Here is an 18,368-nt window from a genome sequence, read left to right as displayed (position 1 = left end):
CGACAACGACGACTTTTGGGTTAATTTGATAACGGCACATTAAAACTACATTTCCTGACCGACGGCTGGAAGAGACTGTGCGCATACTTCCTCTCCTGGCTGATGGTGGGATGCGGTTAAAGAGGGATACGAGGTGGGGAGTGCAAGGGTTTCCTTTGGTATAATATGCGACGACGACGATGTCGTGCACGCCCGAAGAGATTACAATAATTGAAAACGTGTATATAATACAGTTTACCGTATACATATATACATATGCAGAGAAGTTCTTACTACTTTACGGCCGGTCTTACCATTACAATATAATACCGTCGCGGTAGAGTATAAATTATACATAAATATATTATATATATTACATGCAACGGTGTAATAATCGTTAACCGATGTTCGCGTTCGCAGACTGTAATATTATAATAATATTACTATGACGTCATTTCTAGGCCGACTTCACAACCATGGCATTCCCCTCGTGATCTTTATTTATTTTATTTATAACGAATATAATATTAAGTTTTCTTTCACACCTCCCCAAAGATATTTATCTTATAACTTTAATTTATAATTAATTATAAGTTAGGTATATATAACATTTATTTTGTTCACATTACAAAAAGGACTCTTTTTATCACTCTTTAAATAACAATAAACGTTTCAATAATATTTAAATAAATATAATGAATTATCTTTAAACGATAATGTTTCAATATTAATTTAAATCATTAAACAAAATGTCTACCTATTTTACTTCTATTGACAATAACATTAGTTAGATAATAATATCATACAGCGATATCAATCATAACTTATTAAAAAACTACATACATTTTATATTATCATATGAATACATTACTAATAAATTATAACACCCATGTAATGACCAATTGAAAAAAAACTCACGTTTATCTATCTCCGAAGATTTGAATCAGAATTTGAAAAAATTCATTATTAAAGGAAATATGGAATACGGGAAATAACGAATTTATATACTTTGTGAATTGTCTGATTTACGAAAAATTCGATGCAACTATTTTAATTGAAGTTCACAAAATGTTTATAGATATTGAAATTATACAACATAATATTACGATAAAAAAAAAAAATGTACACAATTACATCCAATTATATTGAGTATATTTTATACGTTCTATCAATAATCGTCATACGCAACTATTTTAATTAAGTACTAGTTTACATGAACTGTCAATTCAATAAATAAAGAATATTAGTAAACACATAAACAATGAACAAAAATAATTCCATTTAATGGACATGAATTTATTGGAACGTATACTCTTTTATACCTGTTTATATTTGCATTAAATAATAGCAATATTCGAACTAGTATAATTTTAATAAATTGTAAATATGATGCATAATAATATGATGACTGATAATAGAGATATTAATAGTTATGGGTATGTACAATGATAAAAGTTTTTTGCATGTTATATTTGTAAAATATTGACACCAGTTTGACGTCGATTGAACGAGATAGTTTGTAAAACGTATGATATTACAGGAATTATTGAGTGCTTTTGAAATATACATGGTTTCTAACGCTAAGACGTCATAACTAAATATATTTTTGTTTCATTAAAAATGTGCGTGTAATAAAATCCAACGACTGCGTATAATATACATTAGGGAATTGAGGCCCCTAACAGGCACTGCTCCTATACGTATACGGAAGTTCCAGCACTGATTCGGATGTATAGCAGGAGCGTTGTATACTTAAGGTATGGACCCTCGTCGCCAGCGACCTTGTAATGGCGGTGTGTAAGAGGAGGCACGTAAAAATCGAAGAAATCATTAATAATAATAGGTAGGTTTTTGTCGTACACGCACGCGGCGGCCGTCGAGATTACATCTGTGTCCGATTTACGGAATTATTATTATATTTTCGCGTTCAGGATTCGCGGGCGGAGATTGAAAATAACCCGCTCCGGACATTTACGACGACGACTTCGCACACGCGACCGCGGCCGTATAATATATAATATTATTATCCTCCATTACCACCCCCACCGCACAGATTGGCATGTACGATGCACGCGGGGCGTTTGACCGCGTAACGCGCATAAAACACAAAGTACACGGTATTACGTTTCTGAGAAGTATTGCGCGTTGGAAGGTTACCAAACTGAAAAATAAAAACCACATGTACATCGTGGCACACAATATTATAATAATATAATAATAAAATATAAATGTACATGTACATGTATATCGTATGAGAATATTGGATCAGCTGCTTCCGTGCACGTTCGTGACCACGCGCTCGCGGTTATTAATAATAATAACTATTATTATTATTATTATTATTATTAAGCAATCGTGATGATAATTATGTTATTTCACAATATCATTATTTAGTGTTATGTTCAATCGTCCGTCGGTCTGCAATCTACGGATCGGCAACGACTGCAGGAGTGTAAGAAATAATAACGAAATAATAATATTATAAGACACAACGATTAACGATAATCAATGCGACGAGGACAACGACCACGATGACGCGGCGGGGAAGAAATTCGTAATTTTTCTGGAACAAAAGTCAATTAAAAACGTCCTCGGCGTAACGGCCGCCCGCGCGTCATCTCGATCTTACAACAACGGCATCAGCGGTGCGTGTATTATATTGTAGCCCGCGACTGTGTGCAGTGTGGTCGTGTGGTACATGAATATAATATATATATACATGTACACGGGGACGACGCCCGCCGCCGCGCGTGGAATAGCGTCAGAATTACTGAAGGCGCCGGACCGGCGGCGCACTTTGGCCTCAGCCGGATTACTTTTCTTTTCTTATTTATACATGTATATATATATATATATACACATCGCAGTTTTTTGTTACCCTTACATTTTCTTCTCTATACTCTTCACTTATTATTTTCTCTCCTTTCAAACGGAAAAAGGTTCTCTCGCTTTCCTCTTTATTTTCTTTTTCTTTTTCTTTTTTCTATCTTTTTTTTACTGTGTAAGAAACGCAAAAAGTATTATTCGGCGCATAAACTTGTTGGATTCGCACCCACATCCATACACACATACATACATACATCTAACAACAACAACATCACCAATGTATCCACAGCTATATATATATTTATATATATTACATTATATTTCGTGCTGGCCAACTTTTGATTAAAAACTTTCGGGATCTTTTTTTTTTATCGCCGTAAAATACGGACAGAAAAAAGAGCTGTCGTATATGCGGTCAACGAAAACGCCTTGAAAAAGTATTATTCCAGTGGGACGACCAGCGTTGTATAATATGGCATGGTAAGGTGTGTTACAACTTACGGAGTGAAGGGACTACGAATGTATAATGCAAATCGTACACTCAATTACAACCTATATGTAATAAAAACATACATATTTTCAGTCTGAAAAATAATATAGAGAGGTAAATGCATTGCATTTTTCAAACTATATGAACACCGATTATTTTTCTTCGAACGAATAATATATTTTATAATAATTGTATGCATATAAAATAAAAACTACCAATTTCATTAATATATATAATAGATTCCAACTTATGTATTATAGGTGAATACCTAGTAAATAAGTTAATTAGAATAATATTTTATTGAGAAATCACATTTTTGAGAAAACTGATTAATTTTAGTTTATTAAGTTCCAATAACAGAATTTTAGAATCATAATGTGCATAAATACAATAACAGCCAATATTTCAGTAATAATAAGCTCTATTCTAAATTAAAAAAATTAATAAAATAGAATAAACCGTACAACGAAAATTGTTTTAAAATAATGTATTTGAATAAGTGCTTGTTTCTTATAACATGTTTTTTAATACCACCTACTTAAATAAATTATTTCGTAACGACTATAACGACTAAAGCAGATTTTTTACGGCCAAATTTATTGCCCCTAATAGACGCGCACGACGGGATCATTAAAAAAATTATTTAATTACTAAAGTCATCATTGTCGGCATAACAACCAGTCAAGCTCAATTTGCTTGTTAAAATTTAAATGAATTACGGCCGACGAAGATGACGAAGAAAACGATTGCCGCTGAAGCGTATACGGCAGTGCACGGCGTCATGTCAAAACACGTTGAATGTAATATCAATCAAATGTAAGCATCATAACAATACTGATTCTGTAGGTCCATCGATATACAAATACCTACATAATCCGATTAATTAAAGGCTAGGAAAGACGTTTATTTTTCTTGAGATTCTTAGCTGTAGGTACAACAAATATTCGTAACGGATTTTGCGTCATCATATCAGCCACGCCTTTCCCCAAAACACATCATCGGTGATAGATAAACCCTATAGGCTTTAGTGCATGCATAACTATCTTTCGACCACCATGGTGAAATTTATATAATATAGCTGACTAATAATAGTGGATTTTCACGCAGAAGAAGAGCATTTGGCACGATCACAAAAACCGTAAAAAAAAATCAGCGAACGTTTTGCTGTACCTTATTAGAGCAGTGGGAGAAAAATCATAGTGGATATGGAGAGCAAAAAGATAGAGACGGAAAGACTTGCCAGAATGTCCTCCTATTAAGGATCGCTCATAAATCTCTGACGGGCTAGCCGCGCACTATTCTACATAATACCGTCACCGTACTGGACGTGAAATATTCAAATATATAACCAGTTACGATATATCACACATATACTGCACGATATCCGTATAATGTATACTATTATATGTACTGCCATATAATATGTGGTACTTGCAGGATAGAGTACATGATAAATATATATATATATATATATATATATATATGTATGTATCATATGTGAACATCCCGCGCTGATACTGCAGCACATATATAATCACTCAATCTTAACTGCAAATGGAATATAGGCACGCCATTCTATTACAACCATTTGTTTAACGTTTTTATCGTCGTCTACTACTGCGTGCAGCTGTATAATAATAATGTACGTTGTGTCTTCGGCGCGCTCAAAATTATTGGCCCGGTCATGCCAAAAACCGGAACGACATTATTGTTCCGATGAGGAGGGATAGGCGAAGGCGATAAAGGCGCGACGCGAGTTAAGAAAAAAAAGATACGCCTACCCATCGAGTGTTTGGCGTTTGGCAAAGGCTGACGCGACGACGACCGTTGTGTTATCACAGCTATATGCAGCAGTAGCAGTGGCGGCCGGACTCGTTCGGACCAATAAAAATGATTTACTAAATCGCGGGACGAACGACCAGAATAATATGCATTCTCTTGGCAGCACTCTCTTGATGCGGAAACTCGACTAAAAGCCCCGCCGTGACGAGAGATCTTAAAAATTAATTTTTTCCCGTTCAAAATATATTATATATAAAGCGATCATCGTAAATTTGACTTTCCACAACATGCGCATACATACATATATTATAGGTGTACATATATGATCGTAATGTACATTACATAACCTAACCTCGCGACAATGACGATTATAACGGAAGAAAGGTCTTATCTGCCGATTCACCTCCGGTTACCGTTCCTTGTCTATTTTATATATATATATACCATAGAATAGTGTGATGTTCGCGAGGAATGATCGTTAAGCGAACACGGAAGCCGACAGACCCTTACGCGGGGTATATATACTCACAAATATATACACAAGTGTTCCGCCTTGATTGTTTCGGTTGAGATTGACCAGCCCCCCCCCCTATCGTATCACGAAAATCGACAACGCTGATAGAGGTGTACGGCGGTGGTGTTAATGATCCTATTTTACACGCTCTCACCTAACCCACGAGAAACGTTTACGCGACTACCGTTTCGATGTCCTTATCCGATAACGGCGTAGAGGGATGGTGAAGTGATGACCGCAACAACAGGACCCGAAAATGGTTTCGATCGCGCACCGTGTGTAACGAATGTGTCCCCGGAGACATGGCGTACGCGAAGGTTCGAGTCCGCACCGCGGAGAGATTTTGATTAAAAGTATGTGCGACGGAGGAGTATACAGTATACTCGTATAAACGGAGTATGATGTATAAAAATCTCCCAGCCCGCCGCCGCTGCCGTTTATATATATATATACATTCGCTCAAAGAGAAAATTAAATAATAAAAAGAAAGCGATACTGCGAAAATGTTTAGCGGCAGGCGATTCTCGGAGTTTGCGTCCGTAAAAGAAAAAAGAGCGTATTTTTACTTATTTCTCTAGCGCTTATACATTTTTTTTTTTTTTTTTATTATCGGCAATAAAAGTGTGTCGGACGCGATAATCCTGCAGGAGAAGTCGAATCGCCGTGCGGTCGCGCGTTTATTTTTATTACGTCATCTTTGTCATTGGGGCCTAATGGAAAATTGGGCGTGGTTGGTTTTTTTCCCGATGGTATATCATATAATACATAATATAATAATATCTTGTATAATATACAACGACGATGACAATAATCATAATAATAACAACAACAACAACAACAACGGGCGCGCAGTATACGACGCCAAAGGCGATACTACGGTTAGGGGTGGATCCACCGCTGCCGAGTATACTCGCGCGAGCGGAGTTATATATATTTTATAGTTGTTCACCTCAGTTTGAGAGGAGATAATAATATATAACATAATATTTTAATCTCATGACAATTATTATATTTTTCGAAACGAATGATTATTAGATTGTTTTTATTAAGTCACGTAAATAAAATTAATTATGTGCGCAGCTATTAATATATCAACTATATGTTCCCATAAATATGTACGTGCGTTTTATTAGTTATATACAATAGTAGTTATGACTCTTACGATAGGTTAAACCTTCACGATATGTACACATACTATCGATTAAAATTTGACGATATAGTCTTTTACGATCAAAAGAGAATGTATTATTTTTACTAATTTCTACACCAATTTTGTCGACACATAAACTTTAAATATACATTCAAGAAACTCTAGGAAGATTTCGTCAAGAGACCAGAGAGAGTTTTTGAGTGGTTTTGATAAAACAAAATAAAAAACGTTAATCACTCCGGAACTGTGTTGCCCTTTGTCCTTCGAAACGTCTAAGTACTTCAGTCATTTTATTAATCGCTGCTCATTTAAACGTCGACTTTTAATTAGCCGTAAACTTCGGATAAAATGATCCACCTATACAGAGTATATAAGAAACAGAGAACACCCGCCCGGGTCTTAAACTTTCTGAAGTATACACTTTGAATTCTGGAGATAATAATTCACTTGGAGAGCACTGACTTTTCCAGGGGGATAAAGAGGTTAAAAAACCTTTCACCCGCCACTTAATTGCCATGCATTAATATCGAAAGGAGTTTTTTGGAACTATAATTTATAAATTATACGGAATTATTAAACGGTAAAAGCGCAGTTCCTTACCTTTGTCACAGTCCTTGATCACCGTCTCCCCTTCGTCATCGTCTTTAACAGCAGCTGTGCCGTCGTCTTCGTCATTTACCGTCATGTCCTCTTCATCATCTCTACTCGTACAGTCTTCGTTTGCTGACTATAAAAATCAAAAACAACGTTTAGTTTTGAACAATACGATTCAACATTTTAACAGGTGAATAATAATGGTGTTTTCTTTATAACAACTTGTATGCACATAATTCTAACTGGCAATGATGAAACAAAATACGTATATTTTAGCTAACAGATAGGTAATATTAAGAGGACGCCATACCCGCATGTATTTCTCCGTTTAATAAGTACGTAACATAGCAAATTTACGCTCAATAAATCACGTTTAGTTCCGTTAGTTTAAAAATTAGAATGAATCGACCTATTATGAAACTATTATCTGAAATTATTATCTGTGTTCGTGGGTTGGTTTTTTACAATTATTATTCAGTTTTTAAGTGAGTTATGAGCATTTTTAATTTGCGTTATATTATATACATGTAACTTGTTAAAAAATAAAACAATTGTAAAAAATCTACATACGATCACAGGTAATTTTCTTACCTTTAAGTTTCGTAATAAATTGATTCACTCTAATTTTTAAACTAACGGAATTACCTAAACATGACCTGCTCAGCGTAAATTTACTATGTTACGTATATTTGTAAAACAAAGACAACACATGTAGGTATGGCTTCTTCTTAATAATTTTAAATTAATATTTAATTCATGATACGGATATTAACAAATATATCTTGTTTAATTTGTGGAAATTCGCATATAAACCTAATATGCACCTATATGATAAAACTACTTAAACGAAAACTGTTGAGAATAAATGTATCGTTAATTTACACTAAACATTCTATTTCAATTTATTTGAGTATAATAAATATATATTTTATTACTGTTTACTTATTTAAGAACATTATATTACTTAGGGTCTTTAAGAGGGTTAGGGTGTAATTTCCTGGTTCTTAATAGAAATATTAACTTTACGAGTAGAGTGTAAATATTTAAATGTTTACAGTTGTGTTTTTAAAAACTATAGTATTTCACAAAACTAGATTAATTCACGCCAATAATTATATTTGAGTGTTAACGTTAGATTAGGTTCATTTTCACGACTTGAGGAAAATATGTACTTATTTAATAAATAAATAAAAAGCTAATAAATACTGAATTCTTAAAATGTATGATATCATCTATAAATGCTAAATTATAACTAAATTATTCGTGTATATTGTAAATCATATTATTATATACATAATTTATATAACTATACACACAACTAACTATAATTACTTATATATTACACAAGTATATATTTTTGTAACGAAAATATAATTTATTATGTGCTAAAAACTCTTATATACACCAATTATCAAACATTTATTAGAAGTTATTCAAAATATTTTTTAAATTTTACCGTAGAAGAATCTTTAGTATCCTCAGCCGTTTGACGATTATCGATGAGCTGTCGTTTGGTATTAGTACCCGCCGATAGCAGTGGCTGATGGTTGTGATTAGTGTCCGGATTGATAATGATTTCGTCATCTTGTTCCACACACAAAGTCATATCCTGTTGGCGGTCTACAATGTCACAGTCTGCGCTTTCCACTAAAGAAAAATAATGAGAAAAATTGCGTAAGTATATATATATATATATAATATATCATGTGTATATCGTGTATATATATTATATGGAGAAGAGCATAGAAAAACGAAAAGAAAAACTAATCTTTAATCATCTCGAAACACTTTTATAGGTTATTACTCGAAAACGGTTCAGATAAATAGCTCCGATACCCAGTTAGAGGGGTGGCGGTACATTGGCGGCGGACGCAATAAAAAGGAAAAGCGAAATCGTCGTTCAGTATAGTCGTCGTCGTTGTCGTCGTGCTTTAACTATACACTACGGACATAAATCATATTTTAAATTAGTAACGGAGACGAATGGAGAGGGACGGGAATTTATGAGCCTTTTCATCGCGAGGTCCACCTTGGACGTATATTCATTCCTCCTCACCCCCCAGATAGCTGCCGACTGGAGCGGCCCGAAAAACTCTTTTGGTACATTAAGTTAAGTGACCCTCACCGCGACGACTGCTATAATACTATACTGTACACAGGGCTCGTCCGTCGTTTTGGCGACGATATTTCATACACTTTAGTGTGTTTCCTCGTTATAAATATATATATTTATGTTGCGCGTCCACGAAACGACATATTATGTTACGGCGAGAAGAGGGGCACATTTATCGACGAGCTGCTGGGTAGTTGCACAGTGCGTATATAACCTTATCACCGTATATACATATAATATTGCATATATTGTGTACACTGTAGTACTGTACACATTGTATACACTGCGACTGCAGTATATACACCCTCCGGCTATATGTTTGCACCGTCAATATTACTGCGCGTCGTTGCTCGACGCTCACCATATACTAAATAATGCAGTATAATATTATTATATAATATAGGTACCACTTTGATTGTTTTCGACTCTATATGGCTTTTTTGTTCGTTTTATAATATATGTATTATTATTATTACTATTATTTCACTGCACTGTGCAGCGAAGGCAAATGTCGTCGTTTCGTGCGCGACATGTGCCGCTGATGAGCATAGTAATTAAGTCCAGTAGGTATTGAAAGGGTTCCCCTTTATTCCGCGCGCGCTCTCCCGCGAGCGTAGTTCGAAACGGCGGCCGTGGAAATCGAAGAGCGGGGTGGGGGGGACTCCCGTCGAATTAGCAATCATGTCAATCCATCCGAAACCAATCAACCCCATGCGCTGTTGTTTTTCTACTCCACCCGCGCGCGCACACACGCGCACTAATGACACTGCACGACACGCCAGATGGCTTCCCCTCTGGTTTGCACTCCACCTACACCACCCCCGCGATACAGCTACTCATCATCATCTGGCGACCGTTTTTATCTAAACGCAATCCATATCGTACGAGCCCGATACCTTACAGAAGGTCACCTTTAGGCTACGACTGCTGGCAGCTAGATTGACACGACGACCGCACGTGACCCAACATGAATACTATACGATATCGCAGTGTCACAGATATAATAAAACAACTTTTTCTGCATGTTTTGTGTGTATGTAACGTAATACTATATGGTATTATTATTGTATACACACTAGGAGGTGACAACGATGGAAATGGTAAGGGATGGGAAAGAATTGAAAAAACGAATTCAAAAATAAAAAAGTTCCCGATTTGACATAATTTGACGCGATTTCCGTACACGCTCAAAAGTTATTCTGCAGAGTATTTGACATTAGGTTGGCATTGTGTGCGAGTTAGATTTGGACACGAATTTATAATAATATATAAATAATATAATAAATATACATATGTAACAGAGTTGTATATATTATATATGTATGTGCTACAATGACGTATAAGGCAGGCGTGATTTTCGACTGGGCAATGGGGTAAGAGAGGGTCGACTGCGAAAACTTTCCTTTAGAATATAATATATAAATACAAAACAGTGGTTGAACGGGGGGAGTTGGTACATCGTTTGTTGTGTTGTATTTTTTTTTTTTTTTTTTTGGTTTTACGCCCTCTACGCCGATCGAACAGTGCGTATATTATATACGTACGTATGATATGCAGTATACGCTAAAATAAAATAGTAAAAAGAACAATGCGCTCGACGTACATGCATAACACAATATATCATCTCATTTATAAATACGTATATATATATATCTACCTCTACGTGTAAAAATCCGAATTTCGACGACGGACAATGGCCAGTCTGGTATTATAAATATTATTGTTTTGGGTATATGTACATTGTATACTTAAAATGCATATTATATAATGTATATATATGTATACGTTTGGGAAAATATATAGTTGTCGTAAAACTATACATAATACCGACTGTTCCTCGTCTGTACGATGGAAAAATAAAATAATGTGTGACGCTACTCGCTAATCGGACAGGATGAGTGTATACAAAAAAAAAAAAAAAAGAATAAAAACGGAGCACAAATTAAGTCTCTTTCTACTATCCCCTCATCCCCCATCTAAAAACCGATGAAAAATCGTTCCGCCGGGTCAAAACACGCGTGTACAATAACGTATAACGTCCGTCCGTTCATCCACCGTCGTTGGTTTCGGTTTTTTTTCAAAATTTATTCGTTCACTGCCGCGCTGCAAACATCGCATATATTATATAAATAATTACACGTGATATTTACGTGCACGAGCTTGTTGTTGTAATAATATTATTGTGTTACTGTACATAGTTGTGCGTATACGTGTACCGTATATAATGATGATAATAAATTTTAAATAAAAAAACCGCACCCTTTATGTTTAGATGAACGTTTTGTGACGATATCGCCGGCACGCCGTAAAAAGTTTGAAACGCGGACAAAAATTAAAACGAATACGTGTGGAGAATGTGTAAACTGCGGTAATATAGATTTGAATTATCGCGATTGGTTAATACGCCGCTCTACCGTCACTTGCGAATGCTACATACTGTGTTTAAAATATATATAACAAGTGAATATAAATTGTAGCTCGACGAATGGCTAAAATTGTAAAATTGCACTCCATAATTGTGTAAATTACTGTAGACAGGAAGTGAAAATTGTGCACAAGAGATCATTAACACTAATTGTATATTGTAAGATTAATATGTAAAAATTAAATATAAGTAGGTATAAGTACTGATTAACAGAATACATATAATCGCTTTAGCAAGCTATTTAGTATTTATTACTAAGAGAGTAAGTACTATGCTATGAGATGATATATTTCACTTTCCTTCAAAAAGTATTTGATTTGATAAACATATTATAATAATAAATTTAATAACTTAATACAAAATTATGTCATGGTGTATATATATATATAATTGTAATATTTTATCTGAATATTTTTTTAGTTATACATATATCTACGTAATAGTTTTGGTAGTCATTTAAAAACATTATTATTGATTATGAAAACTTATCATGATAATTAAATACGAGCTTGAAAATTGTATTAAAAGAAAAATTACATTTCAGTCCCTCCTCCTCCACAACATTATATTATTCCACTGATGTTTACACTAGTGCGTTATATTTATATAGGAGTACCTAAATAAGAAATAATATTATACACCGACTCCGGTATATTTAAACGTACAAACTGTACAAAGATAAACACTACCGAAATCGAAGTCGACTGTAGCAATGTAGAAGAAGGCAATTCAAAAAAAATTTTAGATATTTGTTTGGACTCCGTGCGTCTCGGTGTATTACACACTTACGAAACTCACACAGTATTATTATTATTATTATACCAATATAAATTATAGCGATAACAATAATAATTATTATTGTTATTATTATTATACGCATTTGTGGCGACGAAGGCGGAGTGCAATTCGCGATAAATCCTATATTTTTCTCTTTCTCATCTCGGCTCATGTGTATAAAACGGTGGGTGTACAACACTTATAATAATCGCCACAGACGGATTTAGGCTTTCAGCGGAATGAAAAGCGAATCGGCGAAAAATCGTGTGTGTAGGGGGGAAGGGGCGAGAGCGTGCATCATATCGGTAGAAAAGAAAAAATGTCACGTGGACCGATGGTGGTAATAATAACAATTTCGTGGGACGAATATAGTGTACGGAGAGAACTCGTCTTCGTGGCCTACATGTGGACGGGTGTATATAAACGAGGAGAACAAGCGTGCCGGCGCATCGGACCTAAAGATTTTCCTTGAACCAATATCGTTATTGCAGCTCACACGTTATTATCCATCGTTGCCACTCTACGCACATAATAATAATATATTATACTATATTATACACATATACACTTTAGAAATGGCTTACGAAAGAAAAACCAATTTGAGTTTGAACGCGCTAGCGTATATGGTCAGGTGCTTAGCGTCCGTGACGACATAATACGCTGTACAAGTGACATGGGATCCGGAATTTAATAATATAGTATTTTTCATACATTTTATTATCATGTGGGCGATGACTGATGATGTCAATGAAATATTGAAATCATTACCCTCACGAAAGTCGTAAACAAGCTGACAGTGCCGTTTTACGATAGAGCTGCTTTTCATTACGCTAATACCTATATTATAATACATTTATATACATATAAATAAATTATGAACGTAATATTGGCTTTCCTAGATTAAAAAGATAATATGTATACTTTTGGTTTTTTTATTATTATTATTATTATTATTATTATTGTTATGCATCCTATACGTAATGCAAATTTATCGAAATTCTGTGATATATTATCAGTGACGGATCTATAAACTGAGCAAACTTTTTTGTTTTAAATATTATCACCATCATACATTATAAAAATATAATATTTTATAGCCATTGATATAAGACGTCTACAGTATTGAATAACTTTAAAATTAGGTATATACAAGATAAGCTAATCGAATTTTCCGAAACTCTCTGATTTGTTATTCAAGGTACTTAATAATTTATCCAGCAGGAGAACACTTAAATTTAATCAAATACTTAACATTTATAGCAATTAAGAGGGCTGTTTCAGCAACAGGAGGCGCGCCTTGAGGGAGAAGAATGAGCGGGGTATGTGTTTGTACATATATATAGGTGTACACAAAACTCCCGTCGTTTTTCCGTAACGTTCACTTGGCGTTAAGTATATACATACAACAGCAGCTACACGGTATATAACCGAGTTAATATCTCTACATATTTTGACTAACTATAGCTTAAAAATATTAATGCATTTATACTGGAGTTTCTACTTGCGAGTATTTAATTAATTTGAACTACGCATTATATTTTTCGGGCACGAGTCCGCCGTTGTATGGCCTCTGTACTTCTCGGTAAAAAATAGCAAGCACGGATTCCGTCAAGTCTTGAGAAATTCATTTTTCGAAAACAAGTTTATTGTCGACATTCCCCTTAAAATACTGCCTTAGTTCATATTTTAACGTCGGAAAACGGAATTATAATCATTTGTTACACGTGCGTACATGGCGCCAAGACTACAATTCCCTAATAACAATATTATAATTATAAATCAAGTAAGTGCATCTCGCATAGTGGCAAGAAATAGACAAGATTCAAAACTCAGACAAGAATAAAAAAAAAAAAACAGTGAATTCGATTTTGAAGGGCGACGACTGATTTTTCCACGAAGACGTTTTCAGTCCCACGTACTAAAACGACATAGGAGGAATCGGTGACGAGTGAAATCACTCGACGAGTATGGTCCGGTTTTGGAGGACACACGTCGTGCAGACGAAGGGCTGTGGGTGGGGATGGGTTTCCGGACGTATGTATATAATTCGCAGCGGGACGTACGGGGAAGAAACGAATAAAAATGTATTATTTTTCAAAAGGAACGCGTGGACGGATCGGTATCGTTGGGTCGGCCCCCGGTTCAATCCTGGGTGGCATCGGGGGGGGGGGCTGAAAGAGAAGAGTAGTGGTACGCGAGACACGCGTATATACGCGCGGCCGACAGGAGGTCGTTTTTAAGTGGATTACTGTTCCCGCCGACGACTCGGCCGGGGAAAAGCGAGCGTGCGATAATTTGACGGACGGCGTCGGGGATTATCCAGCGATGCGAAATATCCGGATGAAAAAAACGGCAGCGGCGGGAAAAGTCAAAAAGAGACCGCGCGCGTGCATTAACGTGATTAACAACAACAGCAGCGGTGGCGGGAAGAGAAAAACCTGCGCCAGACCAACTCCCCGCAGCCAACACTGCCTAGTCATATTTAAACGTACGTATATTATAATAATATACAATATACGAGAAATCGTATTCAGAATGCATTATATATATATATATACGGCGTGTATAGACGTAACGTTTTTACGGGAGAATAAATTGTGTGTACCATTTTTTACTTGTCAAATTTCCGATATTCCGGAGAATATATAATGTGTGCCCACCGTATATGCGTATATAATACAGATGCGTGCAGTGTACACTGTACATGTCATAATATATATCGCGCGGATACGATCATTTTATGACCGGGCGATGGTATGAGCATAATATATAACGATGACGGAGAAAAAGAAACAGGATTGAGATGGAGTGAGATAGAAAAAAATCTATTACCGAGCCACGTGGCCGCCGGGTGACGGAAATCCGATGAAAATCGAAGGTTAATTATCATAACAATGGAATTGTACGGCGATTCAGCTCCGGCACAAGGGCGTGTCATATTGTCATTGTGTATAATAGTAAGAAACGCGCACAAATATATATATATATATATAAATATAAGTATATTTATACACCGTAAGCGACGTGTGTCATTGTATGTGTGTGCTGTTCTTTTTTCGGGTGGAAACATCATATACATGTACTGTGACGGCGGTAACCAGGGAAAGGGCGGAAAAAGGTATGGATATATATATATTTATGTGTGTGTGTGTGTGAAATTCGGACGGGATGTGTCATCCGGGTACCGGAAACGCGCTGAAAGTCCTGCGGATTTTGGCTCGGGACAATATGCGCGTAGACCGAAGAAGAAAAAGAAAGCGTAGGGCCTTTTTTTTCTCCTTTATACATATATCGCACTTTCGCGCGCCCGTACTCACAAACTAACGCTCACAACACACAACTGGCCGGATACTACAATAACACTAGAGCTCCCACGACTAGCGTATGCACGTATATATACATTCAGGCAAAGGATTTCAAACACAATATATATGTATAATATAATAATAAGACCGACGACAATTGCAATGACGGATATAATATACGATTTTTTTGACCGTCTGTATATATATATCTCTGCGGATGCTCATTGTGCAGTGCTCTCGATTATTAGAAAGAAAAACTAGCAACGATCGGCAAAAACGGCATTAAATTTATGAAGCTAATCCTTATTTTTTTTTTTCGAAATCCGTCGTCACCGTTGTTATAATATTATTATTATTATTATGGTATCATACTTTATATCAGACAGCACGCGAGTGCGTATCGAGAAACGATGCGAAAAGTGAAAATATATGTAATATGTATATATTGTGACAAACGGAAAAAGGCAAAAAATACATATTATGGTAATACGAAACGAGAGCGTCGACGGTACGCTGCATATAGTCAGGCTGGGACGAAGAAATAATAAATCGACGAGATCTTCGCCGCGCGCACACATTCAACCGTGAGATATTGAAACGAGTATAATTTCTATCGCTCCGTCTCCCCTCGACTACCTCTGCGCCTAAACTCCGTTCGCCCCACGTTCGCTGTTTTCCGTAAATTATTTTAATAATATCAAATGTAGCGTGCGCGCGTATACTCCTTTCGGAAGTCGTTGGGACGTGAATAAATTCGTAAAAGAGGAAGTTAACGCCGTTTTATAGTACCGTTATTATTATTATTATTATTATTATTAGCTGCACTTTGTGCGCCGTTGATGTTTATACGTGGGTTTGAAGATATAGGAGAAGGACGGGCGTAATTTTTTTCAAAAAAAAAATTGTCTTGCACAAGAGGTAGGCACCACCCACACACTATGTAATACATACATATATGTATATGTATATCATAGCGTGTGCAATGTACGCTACTCGAGTACGTGCGTATAATATAAGTCTATACACTATATTATATACACTATCAAAACGACGCACCGCGGGAGGAGGGCAAAAATCCGAATTTTATTACTCCGTCGACGGCGATGAAGGCGGGTTATTCTTTTCTTTTTTTTTTTTTTTAATGTTCGGCACTCGAGAAAACAAATCGTTTCGGATTCCGGAAAAGTGCCCTTTTAACCGGGGACCGGATGAGTAATGATGTCTAGGAGGGACAAAAACGCGCTATAGGTCGTGTATATGCGCGCGGACGAGTTGTGTTTTTTTCTCTTCCTTAGTTTCTTTTTTTTAAGCGAACGAAATAATAATGTGCATATACGAAGAAAGAATACAATTTTCTAGAGCATTACACCTGTCCGTCAACGGGAAGGACAGCTATATATATATATATATATATTGTATATATATCGTGAATAAATGGTGCGGTGCTCGCATTAAACTTGCTTTTTGTATATGCTAATGAACTATTCGTGCACGTATATACACAGTGGCTACAACATATACAGACTACGCGAACACGTGTAAACGAAAATCAGTCAGCGAAAAATATATACGACAAAACGACAACGACGCGTTATACATATTATATATGCTAACATTGCTAACTCATAATATATTGAATAGTTCGCATGTACTTATATATTATGTTTTTCAAGCGTATGAACGTAGAACGGCGTATAATACACACACACACACACACTTAGTATTTTGTATCTGCATACAAAAGGGGTTCTAGTCAATAACTCATAATAGGCCAACACCCTTATCTCAAACTACCATATTTATGCAAACAATATATATTATTTACTAAATGCTACAGATTTCTACAAATATTTTGTAATTTGTTTCATACTTTGTATTATTAAAAATAACTTCACTAAATAAGAGTATTTAATCCTATATATCCACCTCACGAGTTATGTTTAAATATTAAGCATAAACTCTTATACTCTGCTAAAACAAAATGTGACATACATATTTAACTTATTTAGTAGCTCTTTTAAGTAATAGTTATAAACAAATTCCTCAAACAAAAACCGATAGGTATTAATAAGTAGCTCAAAAACCCAAAATTTTTTTATTTTTTTTATTCATCTATTATGCAATGTTTATGACAAGATAAGAAATAAAAATCTATTATAACATGGAAATAACTACATCGCCAACCTGTCGCGGGACATGTGATGATATTATAGAAGTCAGTGTTTTCAGTTATTACTCTACCGGACACATCCCGAAATTATTACAAAGAAGAGTTATTTATTATAATAATAATAATATATACGATTGTATTTAATATTATTACTAGTATTACGCGTGTATGATAATTTTGCACGTTATCTGCATACGGTTCGCGGCGGCTTCCTGTCTGCCGCCCACGACGACGTCATCTCTT

At 35.5% G+C, this 18,368-nt stretch overlaps 1 protein-coding gene across 1 annotated transcript in view; it reads right to left on the bottom strand.

Moving 5' to 3' along the window:
• Window positions 1–18,368, bottom strand: part of LOC112595818 (zinc finger protein 1) — a 167,763-nt gene that overhangs the window by 66,211 nt on the left and 83,184 nt on the right. Inside the window, 2 exon segments of the mRNA XM_025341182.1 lie at window positions 7,342–7,468; window positions 8,792–8,982. Of these exon segments, the coding sequence (XP_025196967.1) occupies window positions 7,342–7,468; window positions 8,792–8,982 (318 nt within the window).

Source organism: Melanaphis sacchari, unplaced genomic scaffold (genome assembly GCF_002803265.2).
Source record: "Melanaphis sacchari strain LSU unplaced genomic scaffold, SCAv2.0 Contig2_pilon_pilon, whole genome shotgun sequence".
Taxonomy (NCBI): Eukaryota; Metazoa; Arthropoda; class Insecta; order Hemiptera; family Aphididae; genus Melanaphis; species Melanaphis sacchari.
This window is presented reverse-complemented; position numbering and strand designations above follow the sequence as displayed.